Raw genomic sequence first — 20,941 nt, forward strand, 5'->3', positions numbered from 1 at the left:
TCATATTTGCATTGCATTTGGGACACAATGGGAATTTCATAAACAAAAAATACAAGAGCCTGCGGTAGATGAGCTTCCAACAACACTGAAGGCAGCATCTTACCCAAGGATTTCTTATGACAAAGCTTCCAGTGTTATTTCCCCCTTAAGCAGAGAGTTTCAATACTCAAGACATGTCAAAGAGAGATACCAGACATAATTTGGTTTGCCATAACATACCAAAATGCAAAATCTTGTAGCTTCAGCTCAGGAGCAGTAGCAACATGAGCAGTAGCTACAGCACAGCCTCTCTGGGCCATCAAAACTGATGCTGGTTCACCACAATATCCTGAGCTATAAACCTGCTGCTTCAGAAGGACCTGCTGCACTGTCTCCAGTAACATCTGAGAACCCTGGCCCTACCTGGGAGCACTGAGAGCTGCAGCTATCTCAATGAAAGCCACCCCAGCACCCATGAACTGGAACCCTCACAGGCACAGAGGGCCAGACTCTCCCAAAGTGCAGTCAGATAATTCACAAGAAACAGATGCTCAATAGATTGCACCCAGCATATTGTAACACCCCTGCTCACTGCCTTTTCCTGGAGTAACACTTAAGGTTGCTGCTACCATTCTACAGCCAGTCTAATAATACTTGCTATTTTTCTTAAGTGTGGTAACCTTGAAGTGTTTAGGGAAGAACCTCAGCTTCCACTTACAGTGCACAGCAAGCTCCTCAGCTGCTGTAGAGAAAAGTTTGAGAATGAGTGCAGTATACCCTGCAGGCTCAGGAACCAGAGAGCAAATAAAGAGAATATAAAATGTATTATTTAAGAAACAGAAAACAAACAAAAACAAGACGAAAAAACCCCCACCAATCCTCATGATCTACTGAGGCCTGACTCATGATCCCAGAACAATTGAGGCTGGCACTACTACGCATTTTACAGCATTTATTCACAGCTGAAATATCCCAACATCCAAATACTTCAGAGTTCTTGGAGTTACTTGCAGATCTCCTGACTACAACCAAGCGTGACAATTCATCCCAGCTGCCAATCCAGCCCCAAGCTGTCTTAGGAAGGTGCTTTAGTGCTCACTGGTGTTTGCAGAAGCATTAAATTCCTGCTCACTTCACAGTAAGAGGTACAAGCCTGCACATTTCCCCAGTCTTGATGTTAAAGCAGAGGGGTTACCTCCAGTACCTAAGTAAGGTCTGTAGATGATAGACATTGTGCCACAGAGTAAACACAAGGGCATGAAGCAGTCCTCTACAGCTGGAACTATTTCCAAATGTATCAAATCCCCACGTGAATCACTTCTTAGGAGTCCACAATTCTTCTGTGCTCTTCACAAATCAGGCACTAGGTTTTCCATTCATATTTAGTTGGTACTGAATATTATGTGTGTGTTTTATAGCAACCCAAGCAAAACAACTTTATTGGTATGCTGGTAGGTGAATTCTATACTTAGCACCAAGCATTCAGCTTTGAAGACATTTGGTGGTGGTTTCTTTTTTTTCATACACAACACTTCCCAAGGGAAAAAAATCAAAATAAATTAGTGGTGAAAGATTTAGCCACAAAATTCTCAACAAGTTTAATTTGTTCTGTGGCTTCATTGCTTGCACCTCTGAAAATTCAGGACAAGACATCTGCACACTTTTGGGCATGTATTAATGAAACATTTTGTTTACTTTGCAACCACCAGAACAATTAGCAAAATAAAGTATAGACCATTTAAAAAGGAAGGAGTCACTAAAGGAGCTTTCCAATTAAGTCCACACAGATATTTCTGCAGCATGAGTCTCAAGGATCTGTGTGTTGGGTCCATGCACCAAGGCATGACTTACATGCCATTAGAGACTGCTAGCGTACCAATACATCTGAGACACACCGCCCTCCTGTTCCCCACAGCCCTCTCAATATTACACACTAACATGATGGATGCCCCATTCCTTCCCTCACCACCACCACAGTGCTTCTGCAACTCTCAACACAGTTTACATCCTCAGAGGATCACCCTGCAGATCTCCTGGCCTGTATCAGGAATGGTGTGGCCAGCAGGAGCAGGGAAGTCATTCTGCCCCTGTACTCAGCACTGGTTAGGCCACACTTTGAGTACTGTGTCTGGTTCTGGGCCTCTCAATTTAAAAAGGACATTGAGACTCTTGAACGTGTCCAGAGAAGGGCAATGAGGTTGGAGAGAGGCCTTGAGCACAAGCCCTATGAGGACAGGCTGAGGGAGCTGGGATTGTTTAGCCTGGAGAACAGGAGGCTCAGGGGAAACCTTACTGCTGTCTACAACTACCTGAAGGGTGGCTGTAGCCAGGTGGGGGCTGGTCTCTTCTTCCAGGCAACCAGCATCAGAACAAGAGGACACAGTCTCAAGCTGCACCAGGGGAGGTTTAGGCTCAAGGTGAGGAGAAAGTTCTTCCCAGAAAGAGCAATTGGCCATTGGAATGTGCTGCCCAGGGAGGCAGTGGAGTCACCATCCCCAGAGGCTGTCAAGAAGGATTGGATGTGGCACTTGGGGCCATGGTTTAGTAGTCATGAGGTCTTGGGTGACAGGTTGGACTTGATGATCCTTGAGGTCTTTTCCAACCTTATTGATTCTATGATTCTGTAATGGGCACATGAGGCCTGAAATCCAAGAACATCTCAAGAGGTTACTGCAGAGGAAGAACAGCCTCTCTACAATAGAAAATTAAAGGCAAACAAAGCATGAGCTTTAAAAGCCCTCTTGGGGCACTGCAAGTGGAAGTTAAAAGATGTTCCAAATATACACAGGGAACTGAGGATATATATCTGGATGAACCTTACTTCTGGCCTGTCTGAAAGGACACTACAGGTAAATTTTTAGATCCAAACCAAACCTCACGATTACTTGTAATTATTTGTCTTTTCTTTCCAAGTGCCTAAGCGTAAACCACATGAGACTGAAAGAAATCAGAGACCAGGCAGGGGAGACTGTGCAGCTCCAACTCTAACCAATCTGGGAAAACAACTCCTAAACCCCCCAAACTGCCCTGCAGTCCCAGATACTCGCTGTCCATGCACGTCAAAAGAGGCTGAGAACAGAGAGTACATTTCAGATGGTTTTGCCTTTAGTTTTGCTTGTCATCTTATGTTTTGAAAACACATTTTTACCTCCTTAAGAAAAAAAAAAAATAATAAAAAGGAAAAAATTAGATACAGTACTGCACAGTGATTCTTTGTTCTCAGGGATTCAGTCTACTTTATGGCTGTGTTCATTACATATTAGAAAGCCCAGGACAAATAGTACAAGAAGTCCTCCCCCCAGGTAACATTTACACTTACTTCAAAAGGCCTCCCTGCAGAAGAAAATGTAGGAAATTTTTTTAAGCTTTAACTGTTTTGTAAGAAATGTGCTGTACCAAACCACCACCATTGAGGGTTCAGAACGTTTTCGCCCAGTACAAAGGAAGCTAAAAGCAAGCTTCTGCACTGTGGAGGCAGCAGGAGGCAGGAACCAGGTACCAGACTTTCACCCACACTTCTGCCCAAAACAGAGTATAGCTGAGTCAGAGTATTTACTTTGCAGAGAACAGAGAAGAACGACACTGTTTTTCTCCTTAAGGTTTAGTTGATTAGGTGGTGTTGGATGATAGGTTGGACATGATGATCTTGAAGGTCTCTTCCAACCTGGTCTGGTCTATCCTATGCTATTCTATTCTATCCTATTCTATCCTATGCTATTCTATTCTATCCTATTCTATCCTATGCTATCCTATTCTATCCTATGCTATTCCATTCCATTCCATACACAGATTAAAAAAAAAAGGTTTTAAAGGAGCTTGCTTTCTGTACTGAGCAGACTTTGGAGATCCTTATGAAGACATACCATGATCATTTTCATTTGCCTGTACACAACGCAACAGAACATCTTCACGGGAGAATCCCACTCCTAGGGCACCCAGATTTCATCACCACACTGGCAGCATATGTATGGAGCAGATAGTGCACAGGTGGAACATGGGATTTCAGGGCAACTAGTGCCCTGCTCACTCACAGGATCATGGAGACACCCACCTGGACTCTGCTTTACACCCAAAACCACACTGCTGAAATTTTTTTACAACGTCTCAATACCTTCAATGAAATCAAAGGTCAGAAAGAAGAAGAGGAATAACCACCAAAACTCTTAGAAATAATCCCAGCCACACAATAGTACTATCCACAGGTTGAATTCAAAATTTTGACCCAGCAAGCTTAATAGCATACCATTAAAACAATTTTTCCTCCAGTTTTCTTTCACCTTTGGACACAGATAAGCAGCATGACTGTGCCAGAGCAAGATACAAGAGTCTTACAAGATTAGTGAAGCACCTAAATGCAAATAAATGCATTGCTCTTAAATGGAGCCTCATGCTGTACCTTCCTCAAGACACGCTGAACATAATTTCAGTTTAATATTCTGTTTCTCATTATGGGCCTTGGAGACTCTCTCAAGCACCATGAAAAGCAATATTAACCCAGCCCTCAGCACTGGGGGTAATCCAGCCAAATTATTCATGCTGGTCTTTTGCTTCAATTTTTGTAGTCTTAACTTAATGTTCTTAAACAAATCTGAAAGGAGGATGGCTGACAAATAGCAAAGACTTTAGACATTACAGACAGCCAGGTTCTGCAGTCTTCGGTCATTAAGCTAAAAACCTGTGCTGAAGCCAAACAGAGTTTCATCAGAGCTGGGTGTAAAGGCTGCAGCCCTGACACAGAGCTCCTGGTAGTCAATCACTGAGAAGCAAGAGCATTAAGGGCAGGGGAAAAAACAAAAAGGGAGGGGTAAATAAAGAGGGGGAAAATTAACACACACTCTCCTTTCCTCTCTTTGTAATCCAGCTATGAAGACTAGCCTTGAATTCTGATTTCAGAGATAAGGGAGAGATAAGAAATTATTTGCAGGTGTTAGCATTTCCCTACAGATCTTCAGGTCAGTACAATTAATTTCAAGATGAAAAACTAGCATGGTAGACAAGACATGGTAACATGGGTGGAGAATTAGCTTCAATCTCTATATACTACACATTACACTTGCACAGAAATATCAGCCTGCCATGAAACACCCCTCCTTGATCCATAAAAAGATTAATCAGAAATGGGTGCAGAGCCTTGTGGAAGAGCAGCCAGGTCCCAGATGTTGTGGGCAGGCATAGCAGCGATGAATGGGAACACCACAGAAGGTTGACACATCCCAGGCCAACTGGCATCTGTAGCCATTTCACCTCCCCTGAATGCCATTACCTGCTCTAACTTTATTTACCAAAAAGTAAGACCATGTTTATTCCACGGAATTAAAGTGGCCTGGGGCAGATGTCAGGGAAAAGCAGCGGAAAAAGCTGCTCCTTATTTGTTTATTTTAACAGAACAAGGCACAACAGTTTCCTGCTAGAAATAAACATTAGACCTTGCAGAACCTTGCCCCCCCCCCCCCCCCCCCCCCCCCCCCCCAACCCAACAAACCAACACTGCTCCCCCCTCACTCCATCCTCTAGGCTCTCTCTCTCCAACATTGTAAGTAGCACAAAAGATCACATTACAAATGCCAGCTGTGGCTCTTTTGGAAGGTGGCCTCCATCTCAGAGGTAGTATATATTCCTCACAGCCTAAGTGGTTGCTATGGTAAATATGCTTTTTATTGAATAGCAGAGTGAAACAGCTTTTAAAGAGACCCATAAGAACCCCATAAATGGTCAAAATACAAGGCAGATCAACCTCAGCCTCCCTAGAAACAGATTCTTTTTACTTTCAAAAATTATTGCCATTTTTAAACTCCTCTTTTTTTTTTTTCTATATTCATGTAGTCCACTTGTCTCTGCCTTGCCACCTGGGTGGAGGGGCTGGAGAGTGCCAAGAGAGCCAGGAGCCCAAGGATACCCACCAGCACAATTAACTGATTTGGCTTTTAAAGTAAATGCCCACTCTCCTGCGCAGCAGGAGGCTCTGGAGAGGCACTGGGAAGCGCACATGATGCCCGGCAAAGCTACCCACCAGACTCAGACTGCCCTCTTAGGCTGCACCTAGCCAGGAGGAGCCTCCTGCTCACTTGCCATGGCATCCCACAAGATTGACACCAGTCCAAGATGGCCCCAGAGCCCAAGGAACACTGCCATCCCCTGTACCAGTTCTTTGGCACAGTAGTGAAAAAATAAAGAATTAAAATAAGGAAGTAACTTTGGTTCGTTTCTTAAGATGACATTGGCTTTTGATGGCTGTGGGTTTCTAAAGCAGCAGCCAAACATATTTTCTCTGATCTTTTCCTCCAGTGATGGCCTAGGTGGATGGGAAGGAAAAGCAAAACCATTCTGAAAAACTGAAGCAAACAGCACTAGATATGAAGTAGACAAATACTAGTTTTGCTCCATCACTCTCTGATGGACAGTGGAGAAGCTGTGAACTCTAAAAAAAACTATAAACAAAATAAAAGATAAAAAACTAAGGCACTCATGGCAAAGGGCTTACATTTCTCAAGTTAAGTTAGAGACAACAAAAGAAAAAGAACCTCCTCAAAAGTGCTTAGTATGACTCAAGGTTTCTAACAAAACAAATGTGTGCCTTGGATATCTACCAGCATAGAATCAGAGCGGTCTGCATTGGAAGCGACCTCCGAAGGTCATCCAGTCCAACTCTGCAGTCAGCAGGAGCACCCTCAGAGGGCATCCTCAAGCTGCCCAGAGCCATGTCAAGCCTCACTTTGAATATCTCCAAGGATGGGGGCCCAAATACCTCCCTGGACAACCTGTTCCAGTGTTCTACCACCCTCATAGTAAAGAGCCTGTTCCTAACATCCAGTCTAAATCTGCTCTTCCGTAGTTTGAAGCCATCTCCCCTTGTCCTATCACTACAGGCCTTTGTAAACAATTTCTCTCCATCCTTCTTGTAGGCCCCTTTCAGGTCCTGCAAAGCTGCTACTAGGTCTCTTCACATCATCAACTTTAGACTGTATAGCAAAAGTCTTCAGTCTATAGTCTTACAGCAAAAGATAAAGAACAAGCAACGCAAAATCTGATGATAAAGTATTTCAGAATAAATATTCTAATCCAGTGTCTTTTCCAAAGGAAAATGGATGAGATGAATGCTCAGAGCTATGAAATTCCCTAGGAACAGATAGCACTGACACTGGCTATAGGTGAGGATGCAACTCCTCTCACATAACACCATATAAACAGTTTCCTTTTGGATCTCCAAGGATGCTACTTTAGAAAGTAAAATAAAACCCCAAACCCCTCTCATGCAAATTTGCATTGAACATTTCCATCTCAACTTTGGTTTTTTCCCAACAGAACCAAGACAAATTAACCAAGAACTGAACATTTAAATAAGTTAATGAGTCAAACTATGTCTAGCAATGCCAGCCATTATAATGAGTTTTATATTTTGCAGGTAAGTAGTGAACATGTGGTAACACTTTTTACGCTAAGTGAGAAGTCATCACAACACAGAGGCACGTGCTCTACTGAACTTGGCTCTGTTGAGCCTTCACCCAAGTAAAATGCTGACCAATTCTCACAAACTTTCATTCAAGATTCTTCAGCAAGAATAAAATTATTCTATTTGAGCAGAGGCCAAAGAACAAGGCTTGGCTTTTGTTGGGTTTTCATTTCATGCTTTCCAAAACTTTCTCTTCGTTGCCTTCAGTTCAACATTGTCAGATGTGAAAACCAGCCCGATTGGACTGCACTGCCACTAAGTAATTCTGCAGTGTGCAACTTCAGAGCATTTTTCCACTCTGCTCTCCTATGAGGATATGAACGATAATTTCACAAACACCTCAGGAATAGCGAACGTATTCCCTCCTCTTACCGTGAGCTCGTTAGGGTTTTGTGATTTATTTAAAGTACTTCACTTTAGGTTTGTGTAAAAGAAAGCTGATGACAACCAATGCTAGTAATGTTAAATGCCTTTTTTTTTTTTTTTTTAAACAAAGGAAGAACATCTTTCTGTGTTTACTTACAACAATGTGTGCTGGAGATGGAGACCTAGCATCCTTGAGGGCTTGTCTACTCTGAAGGCTCCCTGCCTGAACATCAAGCAGTGGCCATTTCATCTGCAGATACTGGATGGAGGAAACAAAAATGGGAAAAGAAAAATGAGTTCAGAAAAGAAAGGAGGGGAAAAAAAAAACCAACCAAACAAATTTTAAGTAACATGAGAAAAAAAGAGATAAAATTAAACTTATGCAAGGAACTGAAACAAAAATTAAGACGACTTTGCATGTTCGTGGAGATAAAAACCTGTGCAGAACACCAACAGTTTCAGACCACCACAGTACAGTTCAGGAGTAAGAAAATAAAGCAGACTGCAAAGACAGCATAACACCGATCCGGCTAATCACAGCAAATCTAGAAGAATAATAAAACCCACAAAGAAACAAAATACCAAAACCATGGCATGGACAGGATAAAGGAGGGGAAACTGGATTATCAGTCTCAGGAGAGGGAAAACACCTATCGTGGGTTAAGAATATGATCTCATTATTTAATGAGCCCATTATTTAATGGGTTATTTCTCATCCTTCTTCCAAATGCCCCCTGTCAACTTCTCTGGCTTCCCAGTGCTGTACTAGCCCTACAGGCAGAAGACTACCCTAAAAAGAGCCAGCACTGCTGGGTCTTAGCATTTATATTCTCATCGTTTCTGGAATTCACCACGGATTATTTTCTTCCTGCTCTTCTATCAGACAACCCTTAAGGGACTTGCATAATGTAACTTAATCAATTAGAAGGCCAAACTTGATACACTCTGCCACTGATGATGTCCAAGACGGAACACAGCCTGGTATGCTCAGGCCAAGCTGCGCTGGCCAGGCATTTGGGGATAGCCACAACTTCTTTTTGCCCCTGTCATCAGCAAAGAGGCTGAACACACACAGGCAGCTGATCTGCACCATAAGGCAGTGTTGATTCAAAAGCACAAAAAGTTTAACTAACACTTCCAGAAGGAGCAGAATTTTCCCACAGATTTAACCAGCATCAAATATCAACTCAAACCTCTGCTCTCAGGCATGTGTGTTCTCTTGCTAAGCTCACTGGAGAAGCCTCCACCCTAGCCAGATCCCACTGCGTATCTCAAGAAGTCAAGAGACTTCTACCAAACAGGTGAAATCTCAATGTGGTACCCAGATTGTCTCACCAGAAGTGTTCTAATTTGACCAAAAGTGGACCCACACAGTAATCGGTTGGCCCCAATAGTTCTGCTCAGCACATCTAAATATATCTTCAGCCCAAGTTTTTCCCTCCACGTGGTGCTGCACTGTATTAATTAGGCATACTGCTTAATACATGATCTCTAAAAGCCCTGTATCATGCTGGAAGAAATGCATACTGCCACATACCTTCAGCCACCTCCCAGAACTGAGAAAAGCAGCTGTACACATAGATCGGGCTACTGCAGAAAACCCTATTTAGCACTAGGCTCTGGTTGACCTAACAGATCTATTCCTAGAAAACATCTAGAGAAATAGTCATGTTTTACCCATTCCTCTTTCTTCACATGATCTGGAAGGAGAACCACACACAAACAACCCCTGCCAGGCCGAGCGCACAACGGAAGCCGTATCTACATCTCCATGAAGGAAGGAAGGAGATCTGGTTCCATGCTTTCAGCACATCACTATCACATTTGCTCACGTATGCAAAACATTTGCTAGCATGCATGGCCTGTTTGCTGCAAGACCCTGGGCACGGAGGTGACCAAAAGCAAGAGTCAGCAGCAGGATGCATTACCAATTCCCATCGCTTGGAGGGACTGATATTTCTGAGCTACTGGAATGCAAATAAACAAATTCGTACTCTGGATTTGTGCCCCATGTGGGCTCACCAAGTTCCAAGAAGCCTTGTTTTTATTCATCTTCACATTTGGGATTTGTGCAATGTGGACCAAAATGTTTCAGCACTTCTTAAAAACAAGAAATAAAACCCAAACAAACCAGAACTAGTCTACCATAAGCGGTATTTCTAACTTTTATGACTCAGTTGTAAGTCTCCAGATACTTGATCACTTGAATCAAATCCCTGCTCTTCAATAGAGGTGACCACAACATCAATTTTAAAGTTGAGATTATGTTAAAACAACTTTCTAACCCTTTCTGGTTTTAAAGAAGTGCTTAAAAATGCAACCCAAGTGCACAGAAAATTAACCCAAAACCTAAGCCAACTGAGAGCTTCTTAACTTGAAGGGAAATTTGACACACTTCAGATTTACAGAGGGCACTATTAAACAAGTCAACTGCCACATTTTCAGAAGCCCACCAGTTGTCTTAGTGATCATAAGATCACCGCATAAGGCAGCATACAAATTTGCAGAATGGCTCCTGATGGGTCACAGCTACCCCCAGCTTCCCAAGGATTTTCAGCCAACTACCAAAATATTTTTCTCTTCTTCCAAGGAAAACGTCCGTGCAGGATGTGCGCCTCACGGTACATGACTCTGTTTCAAGTTCCACAACTGCCTGCGAGTGAGAAGTCACTGCCTCCACAGCTAAAGCACTTACAAGAACCTGCCAGCTCAACTGCTGGTGTTTCAGAAAATGGCCACCAAGGTTTTGCCCACCAAAATAAACCAACCACTCTCATTTTTCCATGACTAGTGCATGGTCACGAGCAACCATGGAATATTCCTACAACCATGGCAACCTATAAAGGAGCTCAGGTCAGCAGTTGTCCTAATAGGCAGGCCAAGGAATGCGTAGGTTTGAGACTGCCCCAAGCGTGGGCTGAGAGGCACTGGCACAACAGCCATCAGCAAGCTCACATCACACTCCCTCCAGTCAGTAATTATTGCAGGGATTACAAAGCCTTTGAGATTGTCAGTTCTGCTGGTTTTTTACTAGCAATAAATTCCCTTAGAAGAAACAGAGCAAGAAGGCATGGTTGGTCTTGCTCCACCTCAATCTCATAAGAGCTGTACTTTCAGCGTAGGTGCTCCCACACCAGGCTGACCAGACTAAGTACAAGATGTAAGCTTCAAAAGATCGTCCTGCCAATTTGACTTTCTGCTTTTAAAACCCTTAGTTTGGGCCCTCAGTAAAGTCCTTCTCCTTCCCACTCCTGACAGAAGGAATCCACGAAGTCTTACAGTGCAAAGGCTAAAGGCATAGCCAAAGCTGTTTCTCCTCTTGAACACACACATGGAGCCCTGCAGCAATGGTCCAAACCCAGCATGCTTGGCCTTGCACACCAGCACACACACGGACAGCTTCCATTTCCACCAGCAGATAACAGACCAGTAGGGAAAAGAAAGTAAAACAAACATTCCCCATGGAAAGCAGTAACACACAAGGGTCAATAAAGCAACCACCACAAGTGGCTAGGATCCAGAGCAGCATACTAGCCCCGCCAAGGGCAAGATGTTCTGTCCATCAGACAAACAGAGAGGGCCAGAGCCCACAGCCAGCGCCTGTGTCAAGCTAACAAATCCACAGCTTCGCCAGCAGGACTTTTGCAAGAGAAAAGGAGTCCAATTTGCTGGCTTCAGAACACCAGCCCCGTTGATAAAGTATGAAATATTAGCATTGTTTAAGGTGACGAGCCTGACTCAAGGCCTCCTCATCCAAGAATTGTCATGCCTGTAACACAATATTGATGTGGTGGCTTATAATTCTTACTTTACATAAAAGCTTCATTGTGTGCCAAATTCAATCTCCACAGGCTACCTGAGCCACAGATTTTTACGAGTCTACATTTCAGCGCTGCGAGTCTACAATACACATAATTTTCAATTATGTTAGGGCAGAACAGGATCACTGCCTATATAACATTACTGGTTGGAGGAAATGAGACTCAGCCCTACTGCCGAGAGAGCTAACTGGATCCAGATGGCAGGCCGAGCGAGGCAGCCGGCCGAGGCAGCAGCGGCACAGCAGCCACCCGCTCCGTAACTCTCCCTTTCACGATGGAGGGAGACACATCAAGCCATCGCTGGGACTGGGAGCTGGGATGGGAAGATGCTTGGAAAGGCTGGGGGAGTTACACTGTGGTGCGGGGAGTGACAAGGAAGAGGGAGGGAGGCGTGATCAGTTTTGCAGGTTTACTACTGCTGACCTATGCTGTGATATTCTTTCTAAAGAGGAGGAAAATGAAGTCCTGTTACAACGGAGAGGTAAATCCTTTCCTTCCTCCAGCAGCTAAATAGCAGGAAATCCTCTTCTCTTGGCCCTAAATGCAGATTTGAGCCAGACGGTTCCTCTGATTTGCAAGGAGTCCACAAAAATTCGAAGCTGACTTTCCCAGCCTTCTGACACTGCTTTTACATTCCTGCACAGAAGGGAAAGGGTAGGAGGGAGGGAAGTTCCCACCATCCTGCTCCTGCAAATGCTGGACACATGCTCGCTCCTCTCCTGCTTCTGTGTCTCAAGTGTGGAAATTAGGACTTGCCTGTACAAACATTGAACTTTTCAACAAATTAACTCTAACAAATCTGTGCAAATTCTTGCAGAGAAGAGCTGTTGAAATGAGCTCTGCTGGCCTGCTTCTAACATTTTTAGAAATAATGTCATCTTGGCACAAGTATTTTATTTCCCATTTAACTATATGATCTGATGGGGATCATTAGCATGTGTGTGTGTGTGTGTGTTAGTTAAAACTTAAAACTTTTTTTTTTTTAATGGCAAGTCTCAGAGAGCTTAAGCAAAATAATTGTTAAGCTCCAGGCCTCTGCACAAAAATTAAAACACGTATGGGGAGAGCGTACTTGAGAGAAACCAAAGCTCTTTAAAAGGCCGTTAAATTGTCAGCACAAGGGAAAAGCCAAATGATTTGAACAGCCCAGATTTTTTTTTTCCTGTAAAGGGGAACAAAATAAACCCCAAATCAAACAAGAAAAAAAAAAAAACCCACACCACTTTACCCTCCACTTCCACGAGCAAAATGTCCTCACCTCCTATCTGCAACCACAAGGTCCTGCAAAGTACAGACATAATACCACCCATATTGGGCACCAGGGAGGAAAATAAACATCTTTCTCAAGATTTTGCAGCAGAGCTGATTAAAAGCAGCTAAAATTCACATCCAAGACCAGAGCAGTTTGGTGGGAACTCTTATTCCAGACCAACAGTCATCACCCATACTGAGACCAGGCTCACAGCGGAACAACCCCACTGGAAGGGATGGCACAGAGCATACAGGTGTTTCCTGCACCAGTGTCCAAGCTGGAGCTGCTCCCTTGTCACACTACTGTTTTTCCTGCTGGAATGCCCTACTAGTGATGTCCCCCAGCACATATATTCACAAACAAAATGCAGAAAACCAAACCACTGTATTTTTAAATGGAGGGAAAGCTGCACAACACTTTCCAGCTCAGGTTTCCTGCAGCTGGTGCTTATTAGCTCCCAGGAACAAGCAGGAGTTCCCAGAGGCAGATTGATGCTGCAGGGCCCCAGTACCTCTCCATAACCATGGGACCATATCTCCACCTGCAGAGTCTGCACTTTCTCCATGGATGCCAACATGCCATGCAAGAAGAAATAATCCTAGCTTTGGTGTTATTTCCCTCTCCCTTGGCCAGCATTGCAGAGTCACATGGAAGTACATACCTGAACACCAACTTGGAAATTCATAAGTTTCTCCAATATTGGCCTAGCAACCCTTTTGGTAAGGAGCATTTAGACACAAATTTTAGCCACAGACAATCCAGTAGTAACACAGGAGAGTGCAACACTGAGGGGAAGGCTGAGATTTATGGGGAAGGCAACAGGAATGAAGATGTAGCTTAACAAGACAGTAATTGCTCTCTGCAGACAAGAAGAATAGTTGCAAGAGGATTCTCATCTTGGTACCTACAAACAAAGCGTCCCCACTTCAGTCAGAAGGCAAAGCCTCTAAGGCTATAAAAGTAGACCCACAGCTTCTGCACCATCCCTTAATTTAGCTCAACCCCTTATTTTTGGTCTTCAGTTGTTATCTTGTTTGCAGAGGTGTGTGATGAGAGAACAAACTCAGAAAGATTTGTTTTAAATAAATGAAGGGGATTGCTGAGAGAACTTTAAAGGACCTCCTCTTCCTTGAAGATTTGCAATGTCTGGAATTTTTTGTATGAGAAATAACAGACACCACCCACAACGTTCAGCCCTTCTACAGAATATGTCATGTACCGTGATAAGGCTCAGGGGAGCTGCTCAAAATGAAAGCAGCAAGGCTTGTTTCAATGAGACTGATCCTTTCCACACAAAAGATTTCCCCCCCACAGCATTTAAGAAATGAAAGCATGAAATCATAAAGCATGGAAGTATTTCTCACAGATCTCCATGTTGGGGTTTATTGTTTTTAGGTGGCATCACCCTTTAAACTATTCAACACAGCAAATAATACATTATTAAATAAAATAAAAATAAATAAAATAAATTAAATAAACAGGGGGAAAGAGACACACACATCATGCACCTGCACAGACACTTGCACACAGGGCTTTAAGTCCTCTTCCCAATTTAAAATGCCACTTATTCACCAGCACTGGCATCACCCAAACCACCTTGTGATATATTCCTGAATAAGACACTTCTAGTGCCTTGAATTTCCCTGTTACTGAGAACTCCAGTGACCTTGTCCCCTTCCCTCTCAGTAACAGACAAGAGTCCCTGAAAATAGGGGCCTCAAGCTGCCCATTTTCATATTTCACTTGTGCCTTTGTCACACTGCTGAAGTGCTGCTAGGGCACAAAAAAGGAGAAGGCAGAGTCCTCCACAGCCTGAAAGTTACAGAAATGTGCTAATGATTAAACAGTTTCAGATCATCTCAAAGGAGGGATGCCTGAAAGCAGAAATCCTGCAAACTGGAAGTGCCTTACTGAAGATACAGAGCAATAAGGTGATGAGCAAAGAGGATGCCTATTTTGGGGTGGAACAAGGCACAAAGAAATTATTTGAGCCCTGGGAACAGCTCAACAAATCCAGTTCCTTCTTGGGTGAGCAGACAGGGGAGGTGTAAGAACATCCCACAGCCACCAGATTTGTTTCCCTTCTCCTGACCAGGTCACCAGCTCCATGCCTTCACAGCACACACAGCTCTTCTCCTACATCCCAGATGTAACAGTGCAACAGTGACAATCCCACTACTAGTGCCGCATGTCACCCCCACACACACTGTTTTTCTATATGCAGCAGTGAGAGCACAGAGGAGGCTGCCATGGGAGAGAGCTAAAGAGCATAACCAGAAGCTTTCTTCAATATTGTCTATGGAAGTTCAAGCAAATTCTGGCAATTATTTGTTGATTCTAACGTGGATGAAAGGCATTCTTGCCATCAGTTTTAGCAAAATAAACCACGAGGGTTTGCCTCTAATGAACACGAGGTTGCTAGACTACAGTTGAGCTCTAGGATACTTAACAGTGAGCATGAGGAGGCTAAGCAAAGGCTAATCAGCTGCTACAGGAATTAAAAATAAATTTTTCCAGTTTTACAAGAGGAAGTGCAACATTACTTTCTCCAGTTCACATGGTATCTCAGCAAAATAACTGCAGGCAGTGTCTCTCGATCCTGGGTGGAACTTGGGAAAGCACCACTGCTTTTTTCACATATCATCTGAAAGCCTCCACAGCTCTCACTGCACAAATTAGCAGGCTGGCTGAGTACTATTTGGATGTCTACAAATTACTGTTCCAAAAGACAGGCACAAATAAAAGGATAATTTCAGTCAAGAAACAGGAAGAAACTTTTTATCTACTTACTGTAAGCCAGGGAAAAAAAACAAACACCACACTTCTTCATCTTCAAGCTACTCTCCCCAGATTTTCTCTGCAACCTGTTCTGTTCCACTCAAGCATAGAGTTTCCATCAGAGAAAGAATGAGACAGTCATGAAATCTCAACAAAGTCTTTCTGTACATACAGCTTGCTTAGACTCAGAAAAGCTAAACCAGCCTCCAAGACTTGACTAACAATTTGATGTACGGACCCACATTTAATTTCTTTTTCTGGCAGTCTTCCAGAGTGAGAGAACAATTGGGAACTAGTGTTTGCATGAAGTCCAAGAATGCATTTTATGGTCTATAAAGTATAATTCCTTTCCTCCCCATTAAATAAAGACAGTAAAAATATCTGACAGCATGTTTGAGACAGAGATCACGGCACCAAACTACCTCCATTGTAACAGAAGGGCTGCTCCAGGGGAACCCTGCCTCCCTTAAAACTTTCCAACTCTGTTAAACAGAGTATAACTTCTTTTGCAAAGGAGGTGCTACAGCATTAAGCTCTGCAACTACTTCTTTCTTTAAGAAAAACAAAAAGTCCAAACCAACAGAACTCAGTGATCAACCTGCCTAGCTCTGCTTTAATATTGCAGAACATGTCTGCTCTGTCTTCTAACCCCATCACAGGACTCTGTGGCACAGGACAGTGTAGTGGTGGAGTAAGGAGTAAAATAACCTCTCCAAAACTGACCTCCAACTTGGCCTCTCTTCCATCACTCGGAACCTGCAGCGGGATTTACAAGTTTCCTGATTGTGGGAAGCATTATCCAGGATTCTTTGGTACCCTGGTGGTAATCGGGGAAATCATCTCTATAGACATCTTTGTACATCTCTGTCCTGGATCACTGTTACCTGCCTTCATCATGTTACCATCATCAGAGATTAACAACTGCCCAATCTGTTCTCCCAAGTGTTTCCTATTGGGGGGGCGGGGGAAATCTTATTTGGTTTCCTGTGGTGTGAAGGTATGGAGGAGCAGAAGGGCCATGGCTGGCTATGGCAGTAGGCCCTCAGCAAGACAGTACCATGCTCTGCTTCCACAAGACCAAATACAAGTTTGTCACACACCTCCTAGTGAGGAGGAGCTGCATGACTTCACAAACCTCTCTTTAAAAAAATGTGAACCAAAAGGGGATTGATTGATAAAGCACTCAGCACTCCCAGCTACCAGAAGCCAGCAGAAGCACAACCAGGGCAAGACAGGAGAAGGATGCCCAAGGCACATTCCCCTCTGAAGGGGCCTTGGGGATTATGTGGGTTGTTTTGTGTTGTGGTTTTTGTTTTTCACTCCCTGATCCAAATTCCCATTTGCAGTTCTATGAGGTACCTGCAAATGAGAGGTACAGGTGGGTAGGACCCTGCCATAAAGGAGCATTCAGCTGTTGCTTTTTCTTGTAACATGGCCTAATGGGGTTTTACTGAAAGTCATCTTTTCTCCTACTGTTGGGTAAGTGAAACTCATGACTCGAATCACTACCACAAAAATTCCTGTCGATGTAGCAATTCTGGGTGTACTGCTGGGAGCCACTCTCTAGTAAACCCAGCAAATTTCATACCAAATTTCCTGTCACCTCCCTTGTGGTTTCCATGTGTGATTAGGTCTTCAATGCAACAAGGGGTTACTGCAGAATAGATGGCTCCAAGGGTTTCAGGCCCTCATGAAAACCAAGAGCTTGCAAAATTCTCTTTCCCCAGGGTTGGTAACTTTCTTCTTTTCTTCCTTTTTTTGGTTTTTTTTTTGTTTGTTTTTTTAAACAAAAAGAACCAACAACAAAACAAACAGAGACATTAACTCAAAAATGTAACCTAAAGACCACCTCAGGAAAAAGTTCCAGAGATAATACTGAAGCCAGCCATATTCTGACCTCCTCAGAGAAGCTGAGAAGGTTGCTGTTGAGGCTGTTTTGTTTTTCAGAAAGCCTGCTTTGGAGAAAGACAAAAAAACACAAAAAACTTTCCACTGCATCATATCCTGGTCCACATTCCTTGCTGTAATCTTTTAGCTCAGATGCATGGATATGTCTTTGAAAGATGTAAAAGAGGCTGGGAGTTGCCTCAGCTAATTGCACTGGCTGAGAAGCAAAACTTGTGGGCTGGGGTAGGATTCGTGTCAGACTGACCTTCTGCGAGACCAGCTACTCCTCTCAATAAAACCCTCTCGCTGCCTCCGCCAGAATCCTCCTGCCACTCAAGTATCATCTTGCTGTAACAAATTACTCCTAACCCAGGATTACAGCTCTTTCCAAATCCCTCCTAGAGAGCTGGGAAAGAAACGTTACCTCCCAGGATCCAGCACCAGTTGTTTCCCCTATCAATAATCCTCCTATTTGCTTCTCTGACGGTGTTAGTCCATGGGGTCAGCAGGACCGCTTGCACCCATTCTCCTCCCAAATGCAAGCTGGATGTCTCAATTGCCCACCAGAAGAGGAAAAGATGATGGCTTGCCTTCACATACCCATGCAAAAGACATTACTCCATCTGGCCAGAGAAAAAGCTGAGTGCTGGTTAAGTAGGAAGACTTATATTTAGGCAGAGGACTTGGTGAATCATTTGGGATGAAAGCAAATCCAAACAAACGAAGCATTCACTAAATCTATGCAGCCACCTCTTGTTCCTGGGCAGTCACCCCCTGTATTTATTTTCTGGTTTCCTCCAGCACCACCAAAACAATGCAATATGTATTTATGCTATTTAAATGAAGTATTTTTAAAATATCCTTAGTTGAATCATCAGCCACACAAACTCTTAGTCAAAAACAAGCAAATTGGTTTTTTTTTTCCTTAAAGGCAATGCAGACAGAAAAGATTTTAAAGCAAATATGGTCCAGAATTGACACCACTGCATATTATTTTTTTTTCAGTTTAAAAGTCATCCCAATGACAGTAATTCCACTTCCTGTAAAATCCAAACAAAAGCATGCTGTGTCTCCAGAAAGGCAATTTGTGTTTTCAAGTAATGGTAGGTTATGCATTAAATTCAAGCAACTTCTGTTCAATTGGCATATGTTAGGGACAAAGATGTACAAATGACACTACCAGAAGTTTTGGAGAAATGTGGGAGGTTTATTATTATTCAGAGAGATAAATTTTCCTCAGACAAACCAACTATCCTGGCATATCCACTTCCTGAAGTGGTTACAAATAAAAGTTAAGTAGCACAATGCTCTAACACAAAATCATCCTTTCCATTTTAATGAATTTGTGGGGGAGAAGAAAACCAAAAACCCCTCCTTTTTTTACACAGCAAACTGAGATCATGCACTGCTCCATGTATCTGTAGGAAAAAGAAAAAAATACTTCCTTCTGCACAGGGGGGAAAAAATGCAAGAGCTGTGCCCCTGCGTTCTTCCTCTCAAAAAGTGGGGGGGAAAAGAGGCAGGAGGAAAAAGGCAAGTAAACTGAAATGAGGGAAAAGGGTATCAGCAGCTCTGCAATAGTTCATGTCCTGGAGGGACTCAGCCCCATGTGCCAAATTCTTTGGTTGTAGAAGAGGTTTGTTTTGGAGAGGTGAGGGTTGCTTTTCCGCAGCAATCCCAACACCTAAACTCATGGCCCCAGGGAGCAGAGCCTGGGCTCCCGCAGACACAACACACCCGAGCTCCCCACGTTTGCATTTGTCACACTTTCGTGCCACAGCCCCAGAGTTAAAACAAAGAAGTCATCAGAGCAGCCCCGAGCCTATAAATCTGTAAATAGCCAAAAATGTTGCTCTTGTTGCTAAATATAGTGCGGGCATTTTGAACCGGCTGGCCCACAAGGCAACCTTTATATATTTATTTATTTAAAGGACTGTGGTTTAGGAACATTGAGTGTTGGGCTTTTTAAGCCTGCCCATGTATATTATGTTCTCTCTCTCTCACACACACACAATATGAAAGACAAAAGAAAATAAAGGTACTTAGTAGGTACTAGAAAAACAACTTCCACTTTAGAAAGCCAGAAAACAGACACATACTTGGCTTTGTAATGGGAGTGAAATCTCCTCCACAGATTGTAAACCAGGTTCATACAGAGTTAAACACAGAATTGCCTCACCCCCACCACTCTGACACCATTAGCAAATGCTTTGCACCCAATAGGTGGTCTCCGTGGAATTGGGCACATCCCTGGCTCAGCCACTGGTAGAGGGAGGGATGCCAGCCATAGGTCTGAAGAAGAGGGGACCCTTGGAACCCCCCTGAGCTGAGAAACGCCAGCAAAACTCTGAACTCCCTATGCCAGCACACGGCAGCCTATTTACTACTAAATCACAGGAGTCAGGCACCAGCTCACATTTTGCCTTTGCATGAGGGTGAGAGCTGGGGGGGTGCAACAAGTCCGCGCAGGAATCCCTGGGGAAGGGCTCCAGGCAATAACAGCCCAGCCCTGGACCACCCAGGAGCCAACCCACAAAAGAGCACTCACCTATGGGATTCTCTTCAAACACCAAGGACCCAATCTAGGTGCTGGGACACCGAGGGGACAGGGTGGTCCCCACAAAACCTCAGGGCAAGGATGGGGACACAGCCCCCCACGGACTTGCCGGGAGAGTCGTGGACAAGCTAGTAGCGCTAGAACTTTCACACGCCTGCTTTAAGTGCCCTAGACCCATTTTAGCCTTACCTGCAAGTGCCAAAATAACAGTAGCTATGCGAGGTTTGTTACAGCTGTCTTCACCGAAAAAAAAAAAAAAAAAAAAAAAATAAAAATCAACACACACACACACAAAAAAAAAAAAAAAAAAGCCCACGAAGTTTTTTTTCTTAGCAGAGCTGCGGAGGAGGCAGGGGGGAGGGGGTTGGGAAGGGGCTGCATCGACAGCTCCACTAGCCAGAGGCACTTTGCAAGGAGGAAAGTAGAACTCAAGATGTGGGCAGGCCTCAGGTTTCAGAGCCTCAGGGCACATCCATGAGACACGATGTATTTACCGAACAGCCAGGAAAGCAAAGGCTCCAATCTTACAACGTTTTATAATCTTATTGTGGACACTTATATTTTATAAGTTCTTAACGCTGAGGAGCCTGGAGTGTGGAGGGACACAACGAGCCACATCAGCTGGCTGCTGCGGTTCCGAGAGGCGTTTGTTTGTTAACAGATGAGGTTAGGAGGACTGCATAGAAGGGTAATTATAAATGAAGCAAGTAAGGATCAATGAGCTCTCTTTCATAGCAACAGCTTATTTATTTTAAAAATCATGACACAGCATTTCTGTTCTATTTCCAAGTCAAATTTGTCCTGTGTGGAATCAGAGGAAGAAAAAGTAGGTTCCTAAACACATTTTTGCG

The 20,941-nt window shown here is 43.6% G+C and overlaps 1 protein-coding gene across 21 annotated transcripts in view; it reads right to left on the reverse strand.

Moving 5' to 3' along the window:
• The window catches only part of TCF7L2 (transcription factor 7 like 2), a 188,558-nt gene that overhangs the window by 113,333 nt on the left and 54,284 nt on the right, over positions 1–20,941 (reverse strand). For all 21 annotated transcript variants that reach the window (XM_068139349.1, XM_068139351.1, XM_068139352.1 and 18 more), the window contains exon 4: positions 7,953–8,054. In XM_068139349.1, the coding sequence (XP_067995450.1) occupies positions 7,953–8,054 (102 nt within the window). The remainder of the gene's footprint in view (positions 1–7,952; positions 8,055–20,941) is intronic.

The sequence above is a fragment of the Melanerpes formicivorus genome, unplaced genomic scaffold, assembly GCF_026170545.1.
Source record: "Melanerpes formicivorus ecotype bairdi unplaced genomic scaffold, bMelFor1.0.p_v2 SCAF_6, whole genome shotgun sequence".
NCBI lineage: Eukaryota > Metazoa > Chordata > Aves > Piciformes > Picidae > Melanerpes > Melanerpes formicivorus.